The sequence below is a fragment of the Pan paniscus genome, chromosome 9 (assembly GCF_029289425.2).
Source record: "Pan paniscus chromosome 9, NHGRI_mPanPan1-v2.0_pri, whole genome shotgun sequence".
NCBI classification, from domain to species: Eukaryota; Metazoa; Chordata; class Mammalia; order Primates; family Hominidae; genus Pan; species Pan paniscus.
Genome location: NC_073258.2, coordinates 59,995,226 through 60,014,364, shown reverse-complemented (window position 1 = coordinate 60,014,364; position 19,139 = coordinate 59,995,226). Strand labels below are relative to the sequence as shown.

At 38.4% G+C, this 19,139-nt stretch overlaps 1 protein-coding gene across 5 annotated transcripts in view; it reads left to right on the top strand.

Annotated features, from left to right (window-relative positions):
• Window positions 1-17,952, top strand: part of GLYATL2 (glycine-N-acyltransferase like 2) — a 68,075-nt gene extending 50,123 nt beyond the window's left edge. For 3 of the 5 annotated variants that reach the window (XM_063608186.1, XM_063608187.1, XM_055094364.2), the window contains 6 exons: window positions 5,666-5,756; window positions 10,524-10,641; window positions 11,812-11,919; window positions 12,789-12,915; window positions 13,009-13,171; window positions 15,350-17,952. In XM_063608186.1, the coding sequence (XP_063464256.1) occupies window positions 10,564-10,641; window positions 11,812-11,919; window positions 12,789-12,915; window positions 13,009-13,171; window positions 15,350-15,758 (885 nt within the window). In that variant the 5' untranslated portion in view covers window positions 5,666-5,756; window positions 10,524-10,563 and the 3' untranslated portion in view covers window positions 15,759-17,952. The remainder of the gene's footprint in view (window positions 1-5,665; window positions 5,757-10,523; window positions 10,642-11,811; window positions 11,920-12,788; window positions 12,916-13,008; window positions 13,172-15,349) is intronic. The other 2 variants (XM_063608188.1, XM_034932669.3) reach the window with 2 other exon arrangements.
• Window positions 17,953-19,139: the final 1,187 nt, after the last annotated feature.

Sequence of the window (19,139 nt, the reverse complement as noted above, 5' to 3'; positions counted from 1 at the left end):
AGCTGAAAGCCTTTTTTCCAATATCTGGAACACAACAAAGTTGCCCACTTTTACCAGGGTTTGCTAGTATTTTGATGAGGATTTTTGCATCAATATTCATCAGAAATATTGGACTGTAGTTTTCTGTGTTTTGATGTGTCTTCGATTTTGGTATCAGGATAATATTTGCCTCACAGAATGAGTTTGGAAGTATTCCCTTCTCTATTTTTTTCACTTTTCCTGTTTTTCTATTGGAATTGTTTATCTTTTTTTAATTATACTTTAAGTTCTGGGATACATGTGCTGAACGTGCAGCTTTGTTCCATAGGTATAAGCGAGCTATGGTAGTTTGCTGCACCCATCAACCTGTCATCTACATTAGGTATTTCTCCTAATACTATCCCTCTCCCAGGCCCCCACCTACCAGCAGGCTCCAGTGTATGATGTTCCCCTCCCTTTGTCCATGTGTTCTCATTGTTCAACTCTCACTTATGAGTGAGAACATGCGGTGTTTGGTTTTCTGTTCTTGTGTTAGTTTGCTGCCTTCTCCTGCATTTTTCAGAACAGTTTGAGTAGGATTGATATTCTTCTTTAAATGTTTGGTGGAATTCAGCAGTGAAGCTGTCAGATCCTGGGCTTTTCTTTACTGAGAGACTTTAGTATAGCTTCAATCTTGTTTCTTGCTATTGGTCTGTTCAGGTTTTGGATTTCAACCTCGTTCAATCTTGGTAGATCATATGTGTCTAGAAATTTGTCATTTCTTTTAGGTTTTCCAATTTATTGATATATAGGCCAGGTGTGGTGGCTCATGCCTGTAATCCTAGCACTTTGGGAGGCCAAGGTAGGTGGATTGCTTGAGCTCAGGTGTTTCTATTTAGGATAAAAGTAGTTTATACACCACAGTTAACAGCGTTATAATATTCTGTCTGTTTCTGTGTACTTATTATTACCTGTGAGTTTTAAAACTTCTGGTGATTATTTATTGCTCACTAATGTTCCTTTCTGTCTCAATGTTCTGTTCTTTCTTTAGCATTTCTTGTAGGAAAGGTCTGATATTGATGAAATCCCTCAGCTCTTGTCTGGGAAAGTATTCTTCCTTCATGTTTGGAGAATATTTTTGTGAGATAAAATTCTAGGGTAAAAGGTATTTTTCCTTCAGCACTTTAAGTGTGTCATGCCACTGTCTCCTAGGTTTACACTGAAAAATCTGCTGTCAGATGTATTGTATCTCCATTGTATGTTATTTATTTCTTTTCTCTTGCTGCTTTTATGTTTCTTTCTCCTTGACCTTTGGGAGTTTGATTTTAAATGTCTTGAGATAGTCTTTGGGTTAAATCTGCTTGGTGTTCTACAACTTTCCTGTACTCAGATACTGATCTCTTTCTCTGGTATGGGGAAGTTCTCTGTTATTATTTCTTTAAATAAACTTTCTACCCCTATCTCCATCTCTACCTTCTCTTTAAAGCCAATAATTCTTAGATTTGCCCTTTCAAGGCTATTTTCTATAACCTGTAGATGTGTTTTGTTGTTTTTTAATTTTTTTATTTTGTATCTTTTGAAAGCGCATTTTTAAATAGCCTGTCTTCAAGCTCACTAATTCTTTTTTCTGCTTTGTTAATTCTGCGAATAAAGGTCTCTGATGGATTCTTCAGTATGACAATTGCATTTTTCAGCTCCAGAATTTCTGATTCTTTTTAACTATTTCAATCTGTCTGTTAAATGTATCTGATAGAATTCTGCATTTCTTCTCTGTGTTATCTTAAGTTTCTTTGAGTTTCCTCAACACAGGTATTCTGAATTCTCTGTCTGAAGGGTCACATATCTCCATTTCTCCAGGATTGGTCCCAGGTGACTTATTAAGTTGATTTGGTGAGGTCCCATTTTTCTCAATGGTGTAGATGCTAGTAGATGTTCTTCAGTGTCTGAGCACTGAAGAGTTAGGTGTTTGCTCTAGTCTTCACTGTCTGGGCTTATTTGTAGCCATCCTTGTTGGAAAGGCTTTCCAGATATTTCAGAAGACGTAGGTATCATGATTTAAGCTGTCTCTACTTTAGAGAGCATCCCAAGCCCAGTAATACTGTGGTTTTTGAAGACTCATAAAGGTACTGCCTCAATAATCTTGGAGAAGATATGGGAGAATTCTCTGGATTACCAGGCAGAGACTGTTCTGTTTTCTTCCCTTACTTTCTCAAAAAAAAAAAAAAAAAAAAAAAGTCTCTCTCTCTGTTCTGAGCCAACTAAAATTGGGGGTGGAGTGACATAAGCACTCCTGTGGCCACCGCCATTATGACAGTGCTAGATCAGGCCTGAGGCCCGCACAGCACTGCATCTTGACCAAGGCGTGCTGTAATCACTCCTTGACTACTGCCTATGTTCACCTAAGGCTCTGGAACTCTACAATCAGAAGGTAGCAAAGCCAGCAAGGCCTGTGTGCTTCCCATCAGGGCAGTAAGATTCCTCAGGCCCTGAGATACAGATGTGCTGTCCAGAAGTCAGGGACTAGAGTCAAAAACATTAGAGGGCTACCTGGTGTTCTATTATATTGCAGTTGAGCTGAGGTTCAAACCACAAGATGAAGTTCTTCCCACTTTTGTCTTTTCTTTCCAAAGACAGAGGAGTCTCACCACATAGTCACCCCTACCCACTGGTTGCCAGACTACCAACCAGTGTTCTCTTAAGGCCTAAGGGCTCTTAAATCAGCTTGTAGTAAAGTCTACCTGGCCTGGGACTCACCTTTCAGGGCAGTGGGCTTCCTTCTGGCCCAGGGAAGGTCCAGAAATGCTGTTCAAGAGCTAAGTCCTGCAATTGGGGATGTCAAGAGCCCACTTGCTGCTCTACCATGCTGTGGCTGTGCTGGCACCTAAGGTGCAAAACAAAGTCTCTTTATTTCTCCTTCCACATTTCTGAAGCAGAAGGAATCTTGCCCCAGAGCTGCCACAGCTGGAAATGTGCTGAGTCTCACCTGAAACCTGCTATCCTCAGATGCTCACTCAAGGTCCTCAATGTACTAATAGTACCTGGGTACTGCTGTAGCTTATTCAGGGCTCAGGGTTTCTTCTACCAGGTGATGAATGCTGTGAGGACTGGATCCTTTTTTTAATGCAGAGAGTTCCCTTCCAGCCCAGCCTATGTCTGGAAATGTTGTCTGGGAGCTGGGGCCTGGAATGGGGGCCTCACAACTCTGTTTGGTGCCTTATCCTGTTGTGGCTGAGCTGATATCCAAGATGCAAGATGAAGTTCGCCTTACTGTTTCTTTTTCATTCCTCAAGCAGAGGGAAGGAGTCTCTTTAGCAGCTGTGAGCTATGCAGCCTGGGGTTAGGGAAGAGGTGATACCAGCTCTCCTTTGACTGACCCAGCTGGTGTCTCAGTATGTCAAGTGTCCCCCCAGTCCACAATTTCTGAGCCTAATTCAGCACTAGGACTCACTTAAGAGTTGCAGTCCTTATGGTTTACACTGCCTTTCAAGTTTACTTGGAAACACAGAGAACTGTAGGCCCTCTGTGGTGAGGTTTTCAGTCACTGAAGTTTTGACTGCTGGGATTGGTGATTCCCCTCGGGTTAGGGCTGGTTTAAATGCTCCCTCTGCCTCCATGGGCAGGTGTCAGCTGAGTTTGGTCTAGTTTTTCTTTGTGTCTAACACGACAGCAATGAGTTCAATGCCTCATAATTGCTGTGTTCTTTCTACCCCCGTGCCCAGAGATACACTGTGCACCACACTACTGCTACTGAGGTTGGGAGGGATGGGGGTTGGTGATTCAAGACTGTTTTTTTCTGTCTCTTCAGTGCCTCTTTCAGGGATATGAAGTCAAAACCAGGTACTATGAGTGCTCACTTGATTTTTGGCCCTCATGAAGGTATTTTTTTCTGTGTAGTTGTTAACTTGGTGCCTTGTAGGGTATGGGGAAATGATTAGTGGAGCCTTCTATTCTGCCACTTGCTTTGCTTCTCCTCCCCGTTATAAACTATATAAAAAAAATTTAATGGCTCAAGAAATTACTTAAGTAATACTCAGTATAGAAAAAAAAATGTGTTCTCTCAACTATCCACAGTGTGCTGTCAATTATGGAATAAAACATATGTATTGACTAGTTGAAATGGACCATTTTTTAAAAAGGATGATTAGTTTACTGTATAACTCTATAAACTTTGATATGTATTTAACAAATTAATCGTTTACAATTATGAATATGTAAAAATTCTTTGATAGATTATGTGAACCACTTTTGGTTCAAAAAGTAGAGTAACTAAAACTATAAAACTCAATGCCTTACATAGCAAGAATGTGCAGATAGTATTAAATTCTCACTGATGATTTTTAATATGTCATCTGGAGTAGATGATTTAGGTTTGTAAGAAGATATAAACTGCCTAAGGGTAGAGAATCACTCTCTACAGAATCATAGTGTCATTAAAATAATTCAATATTTGGCCTCATATTCCAGACATTGCCACTGGTTAGTTTTGTGACCTGGGGGAAGACATTTATTTTTTTCTCAGCAACAGCTTCCTTATTTATGTAAAAATAACTCATGCTTTTCTCATGTTATAAATGATTACAATTTGTGAAGTTTCTTTCACTTCCAGAAAGTGGGTGAATTTTTTTTTAATTAGAGATAGTATCTCACCCTGTTCCCCAGGCTGAAGTGCAGTGGTGAAATAGCTTACTGCGATCTCAAGTTTCTGGGCTCAAGTAATCTTTCCATCTCAGTCTGCTGAGTAGTTGCGACTATAGACACATGCCACTACATCTGGCTAATTAAAAACCAAAATTTTAAAGACTGGGGTTTTATTAGGTCGCCCTGGCTTGTATCAATTTTTTGCCCTCAAGCGATCCTCCTGCCTCAGCTTCCCAAGTAGCTGGTATTACCGATGTGAGCCACTGCACCCAGTATAAAAATTTTATAACTTATATTTTCCCATGTTTTAATCTCGATGTCTTCAAAATGTAATGTTGATCAGATTCTTTTAGATAGCTTTTTATAACATACTGATTGCCAGGCACTCTGGGAGCCTCTGATTTACCTGATCTGGAAAAGTTCTTGTATTGTTAACAAACAAGCCTAATTGATCTTGAAGTAGATGGTGTGAGGAACACACTTTGAAAAACAATGTTTGTCTCTGTTCCACTACAAAGCTAATTCCAGTCCCCCTGAAACTTTTCTCCAGTAATTGATTTTTCTTCTTAAACTTACAATGCCCCTCCCTGTTGCTCCACTTTAGACAACCAGAGGACAAGGTATATGAAACTGAGTTCTCATTATTACAGTAACTTCCTTGAGGCATTTTTGGCTTTTTCCAAGCCACAAATGGTTGAAAGTATTAAGCCAGGTATTTTGCATTGAAATCAAACTTTCCAACTCTTTGTTTGCTCTACTGACATCATTTAAATAAGGCTGCAGCTGTGCTATTTTTGCCAACAATGGAAAATTGACTTAATATTGTTCTAGAATAGCCTTTCAGCTACAAGAGGTTATATATAAATCAAAAGATTCTTGAGTAAAACTTCTTAGAATTGTAGAAGCTGCTCAATACGGAACATATTCTCAGTCCTCCTCTGGTCCACAAAGCCTGTGATTTCTTGTCTATGGACAGAACGTCTGGTTTAATCTACAGGAACCCATAACTTCCTGAAGCTTTATGCTTAACAGTGACAACGTGAGTCAGTTGAATTTTATTGTGTTTCAGTCCATAGAGTGTTAGCTACAGAAACCTTTCCATTGCCATACTGAGAAAGTGCAGCAGGCAGTGTGCCTACAGGTCTACAAAGAAACTTCAGGTAAGCAGAATTATTTAGAACAGCCTTTTTATCTTGGCAGTTCAATTAATTTGGATTCTTGTTCTAAAGCATTTGTATTTGTTAATTTATTTCTTTTCCCCTGCAAACCCTTGGAAAGAGCACTCCCCAGGGTCTCAATGTTGAGAATGAATTCTTCAAAACCTTTTAGGTACCTGAAACTGGAAATACTTCAGAAAAAGCCAGTGCGTATCCTTTTGAATTTGTAAAATGTCCAAATGCTTTCCTTGAATTATAAGTTATCAATATGCTTGTACCTTTCTCTGACACCCTCTAGATCTCCATAGTAATACTGTTAGCAAAAAATTCTCCTTGCCTCCAATCCTGCTTCTAAAGTATTAGTGGTTTATTTGCATAGAAAAATCTTCCTTCTTCCTTCTGTGTCATGTGGCTAGAATAAAACAATGCTTTTCTGTTGCCCTCTGCCAAATTTATCTCCATTCATTGAAACATTTGGCAACTGGTATCCTAATGTTTCTCTCCAACAAACTTCTGCTACATCCTATTCATGTCTGTGGTACCTGAAACTCCCATTCCCTTCTTGGCTCCTACTCTGTTGACTTGGAGTTGAAGCCAACAGCCCTACATCCCAAACTGATCTACCTCTGAGTGCCTCTGACATCTTAACCTCTAATAGTCTAATATCTGATCCCAATCTCCTATTTTTAAGTACATTTCTCCCTGTCTATTAACATTGCTCTTCTTTGACTTCATCAAGTACTTTCTTCCATGGCTTTTTCTATATTTTCTTACTTTATTGGTCTCCAACCTACTTTACTTTTTTTCTTCTCTCTCCTGGATGCTACAGTTTGTAAGTTTCAATCTCTCATTTCTATATACTCAAATGCTTTGTCCCTTATCTTTTTTGCTACACCAGCTCTGAAAAAACCAACCTTGGTTTGTTTTAATTTGTCTTCTCTGCTTCTACTCTCAGGGTGCTGAGCTCAATATATTGTTGAGTAACACTTCCAAATCATAGTGTCCATCTTTACATTATCCTAAGCATGCTTGCTAGTCCTTGCTAATTCTAGTCCACTCTTTCTCCCATTAACATCAAAAGCCATTTAAACCCTAACTGTTTCCCATAAAATCCTACTTCTTTTTCTCGACACTTTCTTGGCATACTCCCTCACCCACTTACTGCTAAAAAGTGATTTTGGAAATAGGAAAAAATTTTACCTCTTCCAGGAAACAGACATTCAAAAATAACTTGCCAACTCTCTGCTCTTTTTTTCTAACCCTGTGTACTCCCATATAAAATTAGTCCTCACTTAACATTGTCAATAGGTTCTTGGAAACTGCAATTTCAAATGAAACAACATATAACAAAATTAATTTTACCATAAGCTAATTAGTATAAAGAAGAGTTAAATTCCTACAGCATATTTCTAGTCACAAAAACATCACCAAACTTATAAATAAAGAACCCAAACACTTCTAATATAAAACAATGAACTAAATGGAAACTGCGTATACATTTAATAAATATTAATAAAAACAAGATAATTATTTACCTAATTTTTGGTGAGTCTGTGTGATGGTGGTCACAGTAGTGGTGGGTTAAATTGAGAAATAAATGTTTGCAAAGCAAAAGTTGTAAGGAGCACCTCTTGCCTCTATGAAGTTAAAATTCAATCACAAATATGGTGGGCTCACTGAGTCCTTTGGCACAGCATTGTTTATTGTCATTCATTTGTATGATTATCATAGACTTTATGAATTTTTGTTTTATTATGAATGTTTCATTCATTCATTCATTTTTCAACTGGCTTTTTCCAGTTCAGGGGAGCAAGTGACTGAAGCCTGTCCTGGTAGCTCAGAGCACAAGGCAGGAACCCACCCCAGACTGGACACCTTTCCATCACAGGGCGCGCACACACACACACACACACACACATGGTCTCACTCATCCTGGGACAATTTAGACAGAGAAAATCCATGCAGACATGAGGAGAACAGGCAAACTGCACATAGACAGTGGTCCAGCCAGGAATTGATGTTTTTCTCTTCACCATTGTAATGAAAAGATATTGAACAAAATGACATTATTTGATGACCTGCTGTATACGTGCATACATACACCTGCATCTGCATCCATCCTAATTTTTTTTCTGACTTTTCACTGGAAGAAGTATTCTTCCAGTCCAAAACTTAATTTAACAAGTATGCTGAGAATTATCATTGACGATTACATGAATTAATCAACATAAAGAAGCTGAAATAGTGGTTGGCATTTTGTATATAAGGTCAATGAATTTCTGTCACCTTTCTATGTCCTATTTACACATTGGCCTATTAATGACTTACATCTTCCCTTTTGTAGTTAGTATAGGTATGCTTAACTCTCATCTAATAAGAGAAATGCCTTTTTTGAGCTCTTGTACCTCTCCTCTGTCCTTCAATATTCTCATGTTCTTCTTCCTTTCCTGGTCAAGTTCTTTGAAAAAGTTACCTTCACTTCCTCACATTTCATTCCACATCTCTTACCAAGTCAGTAATCAACTCCTAACTCCAAAATGCACTGCCATCTTTAGTACTCATATCTTTTAGCTTCTCAGCAGCCTTTGACTGCTTTGGTCACTCTTTCCTTGAAGCTGATTGCTCTCCTCTGTGGAATATGCTACCAAAGCCTGCAGAATGGGCAGAATGCTGTGCCATTTGGTTAGTGCACCCATCATCCTAGACAGTGACAGAAACACATTAGCTTTTTCTAGATCTGTGGTTTGCCTCAAAATATCTATTTTGTGTCAATAGATTTATTCAAGCAAGTTACATGTAGTCCATCTTTGAAGTTGCAGTTTTCTTCATTTATGTTTCTGTCCGGTGGAATGGTCACCTTCACTGGATTAGAGGTCTTTAAAATGTCCTTCAGAACCTTGTATATACACAAATTACCACCATGCTAAACACTTCACATACCTTTTCTGGCAATGAAATCATGACAACCTACAAAGTAGATATTACTATCCCCATTTTATAGATAATGCAACTGAGACAGAGACTAAAATAATTTGACTTACCTAAGGTGACCCAGATAGCCAGAGGAGGAGCCAGGGGTGGAGTTTTGGTTTGTTTAATTCCAAAGCCCATGTTGTTAACCACTGTGCTTCCTTTTGTATTGATTATGGCTATACACTTACATATATACATGCATACATACATGTCATATTTATTGAGTTTTCTAGGATTGCAAAAAGTATTAATGGCTTCCTTGCAAACCATCAAAATAGTGTAGAAAATTTTCTATTTGTTGGTTCTTGGAAAATATGGCCATTCTTATATATTGCCTTCAAGTATCATATGAGGTATTACATATTTATATGTATTGTCAGCCATGTATATGGCTGGAAGAAAGTTCAAAAGTTCATATTTATATGTTATTTATATACTACTTTGTTTCAGAAAGACTTTCAGGTGGGTATATGCAAATGTACATATACACAGATAACCATTCACCTATGCATCTTTATATTATTTTTTTAAATTTTTATTTTATTTTATTTTATTTTATTTTATTTATTTTATTTTTTGAGATAGAGTCTCACAGTGTCACCCAGGCTGGAATGCAGTGGTGCGATATCAGATCACTGCAACTTCCTCTTCCTTGGTTCAAGCGATTCTCCTGCCTCAGCCTCCTGAGTAGCTGGGACTACTGACACTCACCACCACTAGCTGGGACTACTGACACTCACCACCACAGCCGGCTAGTTTTTTGTATTTTTAGTAGAGACGGAGTTTCACTATGTTGGCCAGGCTGGTCTCAAACTCCTGACCTCGTGATCTGCCCGCCTTGGCCTCCCAAAGTGCTGGGATTACAGGCTGAGCCACTGCACCTGGCCTGCATCTTTATATTATTAATTGGGATTACATCATATGTTTTCCTGACTTTGTAACACAGACGTTTTCCTATGTCATTAAACACTCTTCAAAGACATCATTTTGATAGTTGCCTGGTAATCTATTATTTGGATACACCATCATTAACTTGATCATTTCTTCATAATGAATTTTGTATTATATCTTATATACAGTATATTATAATAAATTTTCTTATGTTTACATCCTTAAACATATCTATTATTATTTCCTTGGGATGAGTTTCAGGATGTGGAATTACTGAATAAAAGGGTTTGGTCTATTTTTAAGGTTGCTAACATATAATTTCAATTCCTAGATCTTGCCAATTTCTACTTGGTGGTATCATCACTAATCAACAATTTTTTCTTCCTATGGTTTTGTTCCTTAGGAGAAAAGGGACTACACACAATATAGTCTGCAAGGTTTTTTTTTTTTCCAGAAGATTACATTCTTTCTTGATAGCTGAAAATAGTACCCATGCTATGGGAACATTAGAGCAAGTGTTTCAATGCTTGGGGGTGGGGGGCTCTCCTGAGGGACAATCCCTGAAGAGATGCATTATTTTTTATTTGTGTCTGGACAGCGGAAGGCATTCACTCTCCATATTCTTTTACTGGTTTGAATCAAATGAGCATGGGAGATATATTTTGCCAGGTATGTTAATGTACTTTTTAAGTGGAATTGTATGGAGATTACTAAGGAGCCCTGAAGTCTAGTTACACCTCTGTGCTTTAGTTTCTCATTTGTAAACTGAAAAGTTTGGACTAGATAATTTCTAAAGCCCATCACTGCTAATAGTGTATGATGTCCCTGGTGACTTCTCCTTCCTCTTCTTTCTGGACACCTATCATATCTCTCTAGGTATTTTTGTTTTTGTGTTTATTTCCTTAGATCATCTTCTTGAGGGAAAGAAGCTGAAGTGCTACATAAGATGCTTGTGCTTCATAACTCTCAGAAGCTGCAGATTCTGTATAAATCCTTAGAAAAGAGCATCCCTGAATCCATAAAGGTAACGGAGTAGGAGGAGAACAGAGGAGAGAGATGGTTGAGTTGAGAGGAGGACAGATTCAGGATTCATAACCTTAATGGGGAGATGGGAACGCAAGTCTAAAGTGAGAATCTGTGCAAAGATGACTTTAATATCAATATCCAGTCAATCACCTACTTTGCTTCCTTTTTGTGACCTCTTAAACATCTTTTGAATTTATCCTTCTGCTATCTTTGGTGTACTTTGTCATCTCTTCCAGGTAATTGCAATACCTCCTTGTCTCCAATCTTAACAGCCTAGTTACAACTTCGTGATGAGAGTTATCTATATGACACATATAGGGTCATATCACTCCCTGGTTTTAAAATTTGCCATAGCAAATTTGCAGAGTCCATCTCCAAGGCTTAATTGGGTTACAGGGTTTATCCCAAAATTCTCCAGCCTTTTTTATTTTGCCTGTCAACATTCTCCTGCCATATACCACTTGCTACAAATATTGAGCCCCTCACAGTTCAGTAGACATGATATCATCTGCCATACTTTTCATCATTTCACTCATGCTTTTTCTCCTACTTGTAATAACTTGCTCTCATTCTCTATTTTGCCAGAAAAAGGCATAACATATTCATCAAGACCCAGTTCAGATATTGCTTCTGATATTGTAAGTTTCCTTATCACTTCCTAGACAGGTAGTGCTTTTCTTCCTTGGGATCCTATACCACCGTATACATATATCTCTCAGACCACGTGTCCTACGATGGTTGAACTATGTACTCTCTATCCTTCTAAACTTAACTTTAGGGTTGTAGCCATATCATATTCACCTTTGGGTTTTTCATGCTTAAGACAGACCTGATACATAATAGATGCCAAATAAATAGTGTGTTATGAAAGAAAGAAAGAAAAAAAATGAGAAAATTGCATGAATTTTTTAGAAATGAATGAATATCAGGGAAGCCAGTTCCTAATGACTCAGGTATTAACTTGGATTTTTGTGGATGCTTTTTGGGCCGTCTAGCAGTATAACTCTCAATGAGTACCCCAATGAGCCATCCTGGAAGCACTGGCCCATCCTAAGTCCTCCTATACTTCTTGTCCTTATTTCTCAGGCCATGTCTTATTTCTCCACATGTAAGACTCTATATTGGAGAAGAACTTCATCCTCTCCTGCTTTGTTCTGTTGCATCGTAGGTATATGGCGCCATTTTCAACATAAAAGATAAAAACCCTTTCAACATGGAGGTGCTGGTAGATGCCTGGCCAGATTACCAGATCGTCATTACCCGGCCTCAGAAACAGGTAGGAGCAACAGTTACTGAATATGAGGGTAGTCACTCTCCAGACGTTCTCTGCATGGCAATGAGGGAACTGAAACTGAGGGGTGGTGAGAAGAACATTGACACTGTTGATGTACGCAGTTTTTGGAAGGGCTGTTTGGGAGACAGGGTAGGGCAGTGAGATAAGGCTTGAACTTAGATCCAGTGATCAGTAATCCAGGATGTGTAAATAAAATTAGGATTCCACCCAGTCAATCTATTCCATCAAGATTCTGATCATAGGAATACATCCCAACCTAGACTTCTATGGCTGAAAGTGATTAAGAAGCGTTTTCACCTGCAAGGACTCCCAAGGGGAAGTGTCAACAGCAGAGGGTAGGCAGGCATATGGAGGCAGACTGAGCTGTCTATTCTAGGTACTACTCTGGCTCTGGAATGATGGTTCTTTCCAAAACTTCATCTATTCACATGCACACCAAGAGCCAATCACTGAGCCAGCCCCAGAGTGCTGGGTCAGGATTAGCACAGGTGACACCTTGTCAAAAACCTGGAGCCTTGCCAAACCTGTTCTTTATATTTCTTTCCATACCTTAGGCACCTTCACTTTTAAATGCTTAACATACACCATTTTGGGTACACTTCCCATTCTAGACAATGGAGTTATTTACTCACCCTCTCAAGGGCAGCTCACTTTAGTGCCCTAAAAGAAAGAAACTATCTTCAGTGTATCAAGAGTGAGTTATTCTTGAAGTGACTCCAAGGCCATTTTCTACACCTGTCTCAGAAAAACAGAATATTTCAAACAATTGAATCTCTAGCACTCTAGACCTATGCAAGAACATTTTTTAAATTGTAGCGCTATGTAAATATAATTGATATTTGTTATATCAGGAGATGAAAGATGACCAGGATCATTATACCAACACTTACCACATCTTCACCAAAGCTCCTGACAAATTAGAGGAAGTCCTGTCATACTCCAATGTAATCAGCTGGGAGCAAACTTTGCAGATCCAAGGTAACTAGTCTGAGTTAAAAGAAAAAGATCCATGGTTTATTCCTAGCCGATATGGAAGGCATAAAGTGGTACTTGTCTTTCTCCTTTCTCCAGGTTGCCAAGAGGGCTTGGATGAAGCAATAAGAAAGGTTGCAACTTCAAAATCAGTGCAGGTAGATTACATGAAAACCATCCTCTTTATACCAGAATTACCAAAGAAACACAAGACCTCAAGTAATGACAAGATGGAGTTATTTGAAGTGGATGATGATAACAAGTGAGATTTTACCTTTTGCTTCCCAAATTCCTTGATAGAATTACTGAGTTGCCACAAAGGCTGTACTTGGAAATGTAGGATTTGAGACTAAATTATGATGGGCTACACAATTGCATGGGTAAAGAAAGGGAGTTATGTTAGCAACTGTGTACTGAGCATGGACAGAGCCTTCATTAGACAAGGTCTTTATGCATATTATTTCACTTAGGGCTCACAACGTCCTTCTGAGAGGGTAATGGACATCATGGTGACATCAAAACATGTTTACTGAAACTATTTATGTCTTACAAAATGCTGCATGCTTATAGAAAATACATAAGTATATAAAATAAAAAATAAAATCTGTCCACTTGGGTTCCCTTGCTAGGTGTAAATAATTTTGACACTGATATTATGCTTTTAGTACTCTATATGAGTTATGTATTTATTTTTACAACACATACACATACTTTACTGCAACTTCTGCAATGAATATCATCATAAATAGATCATTGCACAGTTGTGTAAATATATCTGAAAGATGAATTACTAGAATTAAAATTGTTGAGTCAAATAATATGCATACTAAATAAATGATGTTAACAAACTGGATGGCAAGATTTTCATGAATTTAATGTGTGATATCATAACTTATGAAACAACCTAAACATCCAGTAATGGGGAAATGGATAAATTTATTATGGGACATTGAAACATTAGAATACTATGCAGCCATTAAAAAGAATGAAGTAGCTCTACACGACAGATTATAAAATATTTCCAAAATAGATTGCTACATGAAAAAAAATAAGGTGGATAGAACAATGTATATAATATGCTACCATTTGTGTAAATAAACAAATGTACATATACATCTAGAATTGCAGAGAATAACTGGAAAGTTGTAAAAAATATGTTGGCATTAGTGGTTGCTTCTAGACAAAGTAACTGGGTAATATGAGATCAGAGAAAGAAGAGAGATTTGCTTTCCTCTAGTAATCCATTTATGCTTTATATTTGTATTACTAATTGAAAAAATAAATAGAATTTAAACACACACTCACAGGTACATTTGATTTAGCCAGAAAAGTCAACACTCTTCAAATCCTGCTTTGCCCCACCAGTGTTCATATGAGACACTTAAGGGGAACATATACACAGGGAAAATGATAAATGGGGATTAAATAATATTTAGTAGTATAACTCTGGAAATCTGGCATGAAATACCTGCCCTAAGGTGATTCCTCTAAGCCTACATGGATATCTTGGTATCTTGCCACTCTAGGTTTGGCTATCCACAGGAGAGGGTACAGGAAAGGATACTTGAGATCTTTCAGGAAGCAAGTCCAGGATCAGGTGAAGTGAGCAAAAACAAAGCATCGCCCATAGAAAACTTAGCGTTCTGTTACCCACCCACTGGCAAACATGAAGTGACTCTGAAACTGACAAACTTCTCAAAACTCTTTCTCCCTGGAGAGGGGCAAAACTTCCTGGAGATCTTCTCTCTTCCACCATCCCCATATTTACAGACGATATTACTGTAATTTCACAAGCAAGAAAACCAAGTAAATAAGAGAACATAACCTTTCCAAAAGAAAATAATCAGGATTAGAATCCCAATGGTTAGCACCAAAAATGTAGTATTCTTTTTCTTATATTGCAGCTTCTTAAACTGCGTTTCTGGGTATGTGATGAAGGGCTTTGGGACACATGAAGATGTAAGATCAGCATTGTTCTCATCTTCCTGTAAAATATGTTTTATTGGAATATCTGTTCAATGAAATACTATCTTGTATATTTAGATATCCTGTGATGTAGAACTCAAAATGCACATGGTTTCATACATGCATCTTTCAAGTAAATTCAGCCATGTGGAGGGCTTCTATGGCCTATATTCACACTCTTTTAGGGACATGTGTTCATTTTCTTCCTTAGGGCACTTAGTGGGATATTTTGAGATGTCCTATAACATATCATGCTGTCTCTCTGCTATTAAATGGGCCATAAAACACACAGTGTTCCCCCATCAACTATTTGGAAACATTTTGAAGCGGAAATAGAAAAGGTAGTTGTTATGCATCTATTGCCTCCTCCAGGCTGTAGGGTCCTTAAGGAAAGGAATGGTGTTATATTTATTTTTTGCAATTCCAGTGTTTGGTAATATTGGCTGAATAAATGTAAAATTCTTTTTCTTCACAGGGAAGGAAACTTTTCAAACATGTTCTTAGATGCTTCACATGCAGGTCTTGTGAATGAACACTGGGCCTTTGGGAAAAATGAGAGGAGCTTGAAATATATTGAACGCTGCCTCCAGGATTTTCTAGGATTTGGTGTGCTGGGTCCAGAGCGCCAGCTTGTCTCTTGGATTGTGATGGAACAGTCCTGTGAGTTGAGAATGGGCTATACTGTCCCCAAATACAGACACCAAGGCAACATGTTGCAAATTGGTTATCATCTTGAAAAGTATCTTTCTCAGAAAGAAATCCCATTTTATTTCCATGTGGCAGATAATAATGAGAAAAGCCTACAGGCACTGAACAATTTGGGGTTTAAGATTTGTCCTTGTGGCTGGCATCAGTGGAAATGCACCCCCAAGAAATATTGTTGATTGATTCCACTGTCCATTTCAAATCTTTCTTATCAGTAAAAAAACATTAATTCAAACACAAGCATTGTGATCTACATTAGCACAAAATGCAACTGATTATCTAGGATCTGTGTATTACTTAAGCTCACCCTTAACATTTTTACCTTCCTTCTCCTCTGTATTCTTACAGAAAATTAGAAGCTCAATCTTATGGTCTCATAATTTCCTTTATGATGACAGACATCTCAGAATTAAAATCACCCAATGCCAATCATTAGTGCCAAGATAACCCTTTAACGGCAACACTTTCTTAAATGAAGACTATTTCTTTCATGAAAAAATTCACTTTTATGACTTTCTTGTTAAAATAAAAAGTCTGCTTTTAAAAGTGACTCCTCTGGTATTCTTCCCTTCCTTCTAAAAAGTTATCCCAAGGATTTTTAAAAAGCCCTCAGCATCATTGCTTTTTCTTCGGAGTACCCTCTGAGGAGCTTTGAGATGCTCCGCTAAATTAAATTTTGTGGCCATGAGTGAAAATTTGGTTTTCTAACTTGCTTTTTATTCACAAGGGGTTGCTAGGTTGAGTTGCAAATTTAAAGCTTAACTTTAAATTTTCAAGATAATTTTTATGTCTATGATGTATTAGTTTTGCCATTATAACAAATTATGATAAATATTATGACTTAAAGCAACACAATTTGTTATCTTATATTTATGGCAATCAGAAGTTCAGAATAGGATTTATGAGGCTAAACCCAACATGTTGGCAGGTACAGTTCCTTCTGGAGGTTATACGGGTAAATCAACTCCCTTGCCTTTTCCAGATCATAGAGGCTGTCCTCACTCCTTAGCTTGTGTCTCTGTATCACATCATCTTTTATCTCTCTACTTTGATCATCATCGCATCACTTTCTTCTCTTCTACACTCAAATCTCCCTCTGCCTCCCTCTTAGAAGGACACTTGCATATACATAGGACCAACCTGGATAATCCAGGATAATCTCCCCATCTCAAGATTGTTAATTTAATCACACTTGTGAAGTCTCTTTTGCCATATAACACTCAAAGCTTCTAGGGATTAGGACCTTAATATTTTTGGAGAGGCATTATTCGGCCACCCCTTATGTGTACAAGTATATGTTTTTTCCTGAGCAAAGTTACCTCATACTTTCAGAATTTAAATGTTCTCAGTCCAAGTCTGGTCATGATTTCTATATTCCAGGTCCATGTTGATGGAAAACTGAACTTACTCTAGCTTGAGACCTTATCTATCTCAAATCCTATCAGCTATGACTTAAGGGTAAAGATCATTTAAAAAAATTGGTAGTTGGCCGAGCACGGTGGCTCACACCTGTAATCCCAGCACATTGGGAGGCCAAGGCTGGCAGATCGCGAGGTCCCGAGATGGAGACCATCCTGGCCAACAGGGTAAAACACAGTCTCTACTAAAAATACAAAAATTAGCCAGGTGTGGTGGCAGGGTAGTCTCAGCTACTCAGGAGGCTGAGGCAGGGGAGTCGCTTGAACCAGGGAGTCGGAGGTTGCAGTGAGCCAAGACTGTGCCACTGTAGTCCAGCCTGGCAACAGAGCAAGACCTCGTCTCAAAAAAAAGAAAAAAGAAAAAGTAATCAGAGCACATTCATAGAAGGGATTTGGGGGAGAAGACACCATAGATAAAAGGTTTAGTTAAATTTAGGCAAAATAGAATCAACATCTTCATCTTCAAAATATCCTTGTTGCTTGAAGATAGGTGCCTACCAAGGCTGGTAGAGATGATACAGTCAACCCACAACAGGGGACCACAGTCTGAAAATCCCTGTCATTCTCTGAAAAGAGAGAAGCTCCCAGGCACTCTGCCTTTACAGTGAGCCAGGAACTTAAGGACTTGGCTTCTCTCCAGACTCCACTTTTCCTATCCTAATTTACATTTTAGGACTTGGTCCTTATGATCAAACCTTCCAGCAGCCATGACACACCTTGGCTGTATAACTTAAAGTAGAAAGTGCTGACTCAAGATAGTATCGAAGTAATCATAGAGATGCAATAAAGTGAGTGAGAAATGTTCACACAATGATAAGACCTTACATTTTAGATAGCACTTAGATTCCAGGCAGCATTCCAAGTGTTTCACACATTTTAACACCTTTAGTACTCACAACTATCCCAAGAGGTAAGCAGACATTGTCATTACAGAAGAGAAAACCACACTAGAGAGCATTTACATCCCTCCTCCAAGGCCATCTAATGAATAAGTGGCCAATTCAGGAAGTGAACTCAGCATGGCTTCCAAGATAGTACTCAACTTCTGAGATATAACTAGTGACAGAAGGCTAAGGCTTAATAAACATTAGCAAATTAAATTATGAATAATTGCATTTTAGCAATATCAGACTCTGGACAACAACATTCTCTTGTTGACTATGATCCATCATGTAATTTTGTACCAGAATCCTCCCAATTTCTAATAAAAAGACCCAGGGAGTCAGCCAACATACTTTATACCCCTTTTACTAATCAATTCTGATTGATCCTAGAGATAACATTAGCTCTAGAAACTCTTGCACAACTTTCAAGTCCTCACCTCAATGCCTCTGGCTGCATTTTTTCTTGGCTGGATGACTTCACACAAGGGGTGCTCACACCAAATGTTGAACCCAGAGATAGAGTATTTCATAGGTATTTCTGCTATTGTGGGATCATTCTAATGTCCACAATCCTACCTAAAGCTAAGCCTAGAAGATGATTCAAACTTTGCTCCTCTAGGGAACACAAGGTAAGTGAAGTGTGAACGTTGCTTTGTGCTGCACTTGGCCAGCCTCTGGACTCTAGCTTTATTAAGAGAAGATGACAGTTGCCAAAAAAGTAACTTGTTGCTAAAAATTTACCAAAGTTGGTTAGTTAAGATTGGGTTCAAGTAGCAATGATCAACTTGAGTTACTCTGAGCATGAACAAAGTGTTTTATTTATTTGAATATAAATTAAAAATATAAAGATATGGATTCTCAAATACAAGAATATAGATTGACCCCCAGGAAAAAGGATAGACCCTGGAAATGGAAAACTACCAGGGGCTCTGGGACCACTTTTTCTCCATGCTTGTTTTCTCTGGACAGACAGGCTTAAAAAGTACACACACACACACACACACACACACACACACACACACACACAGTGGTAAAATATATATAACATAATATTTATTATTCTAACCACGGTAAGTACAATGCAGCGGTATTAAATATATCCACAATATTATATAACCATTCTCATTGTTTCAGAGGCGCAGACTGCAGAGCCGCCCAGGTCCTGAGCCTGGGAGGGCGGTTGCAGCTGCACCTCTGGGAGCTCTCGCCCTGCCAATACGCAAGAGGCAGGGCTCCCGCTTGTCCCCTGCTCCCCTGG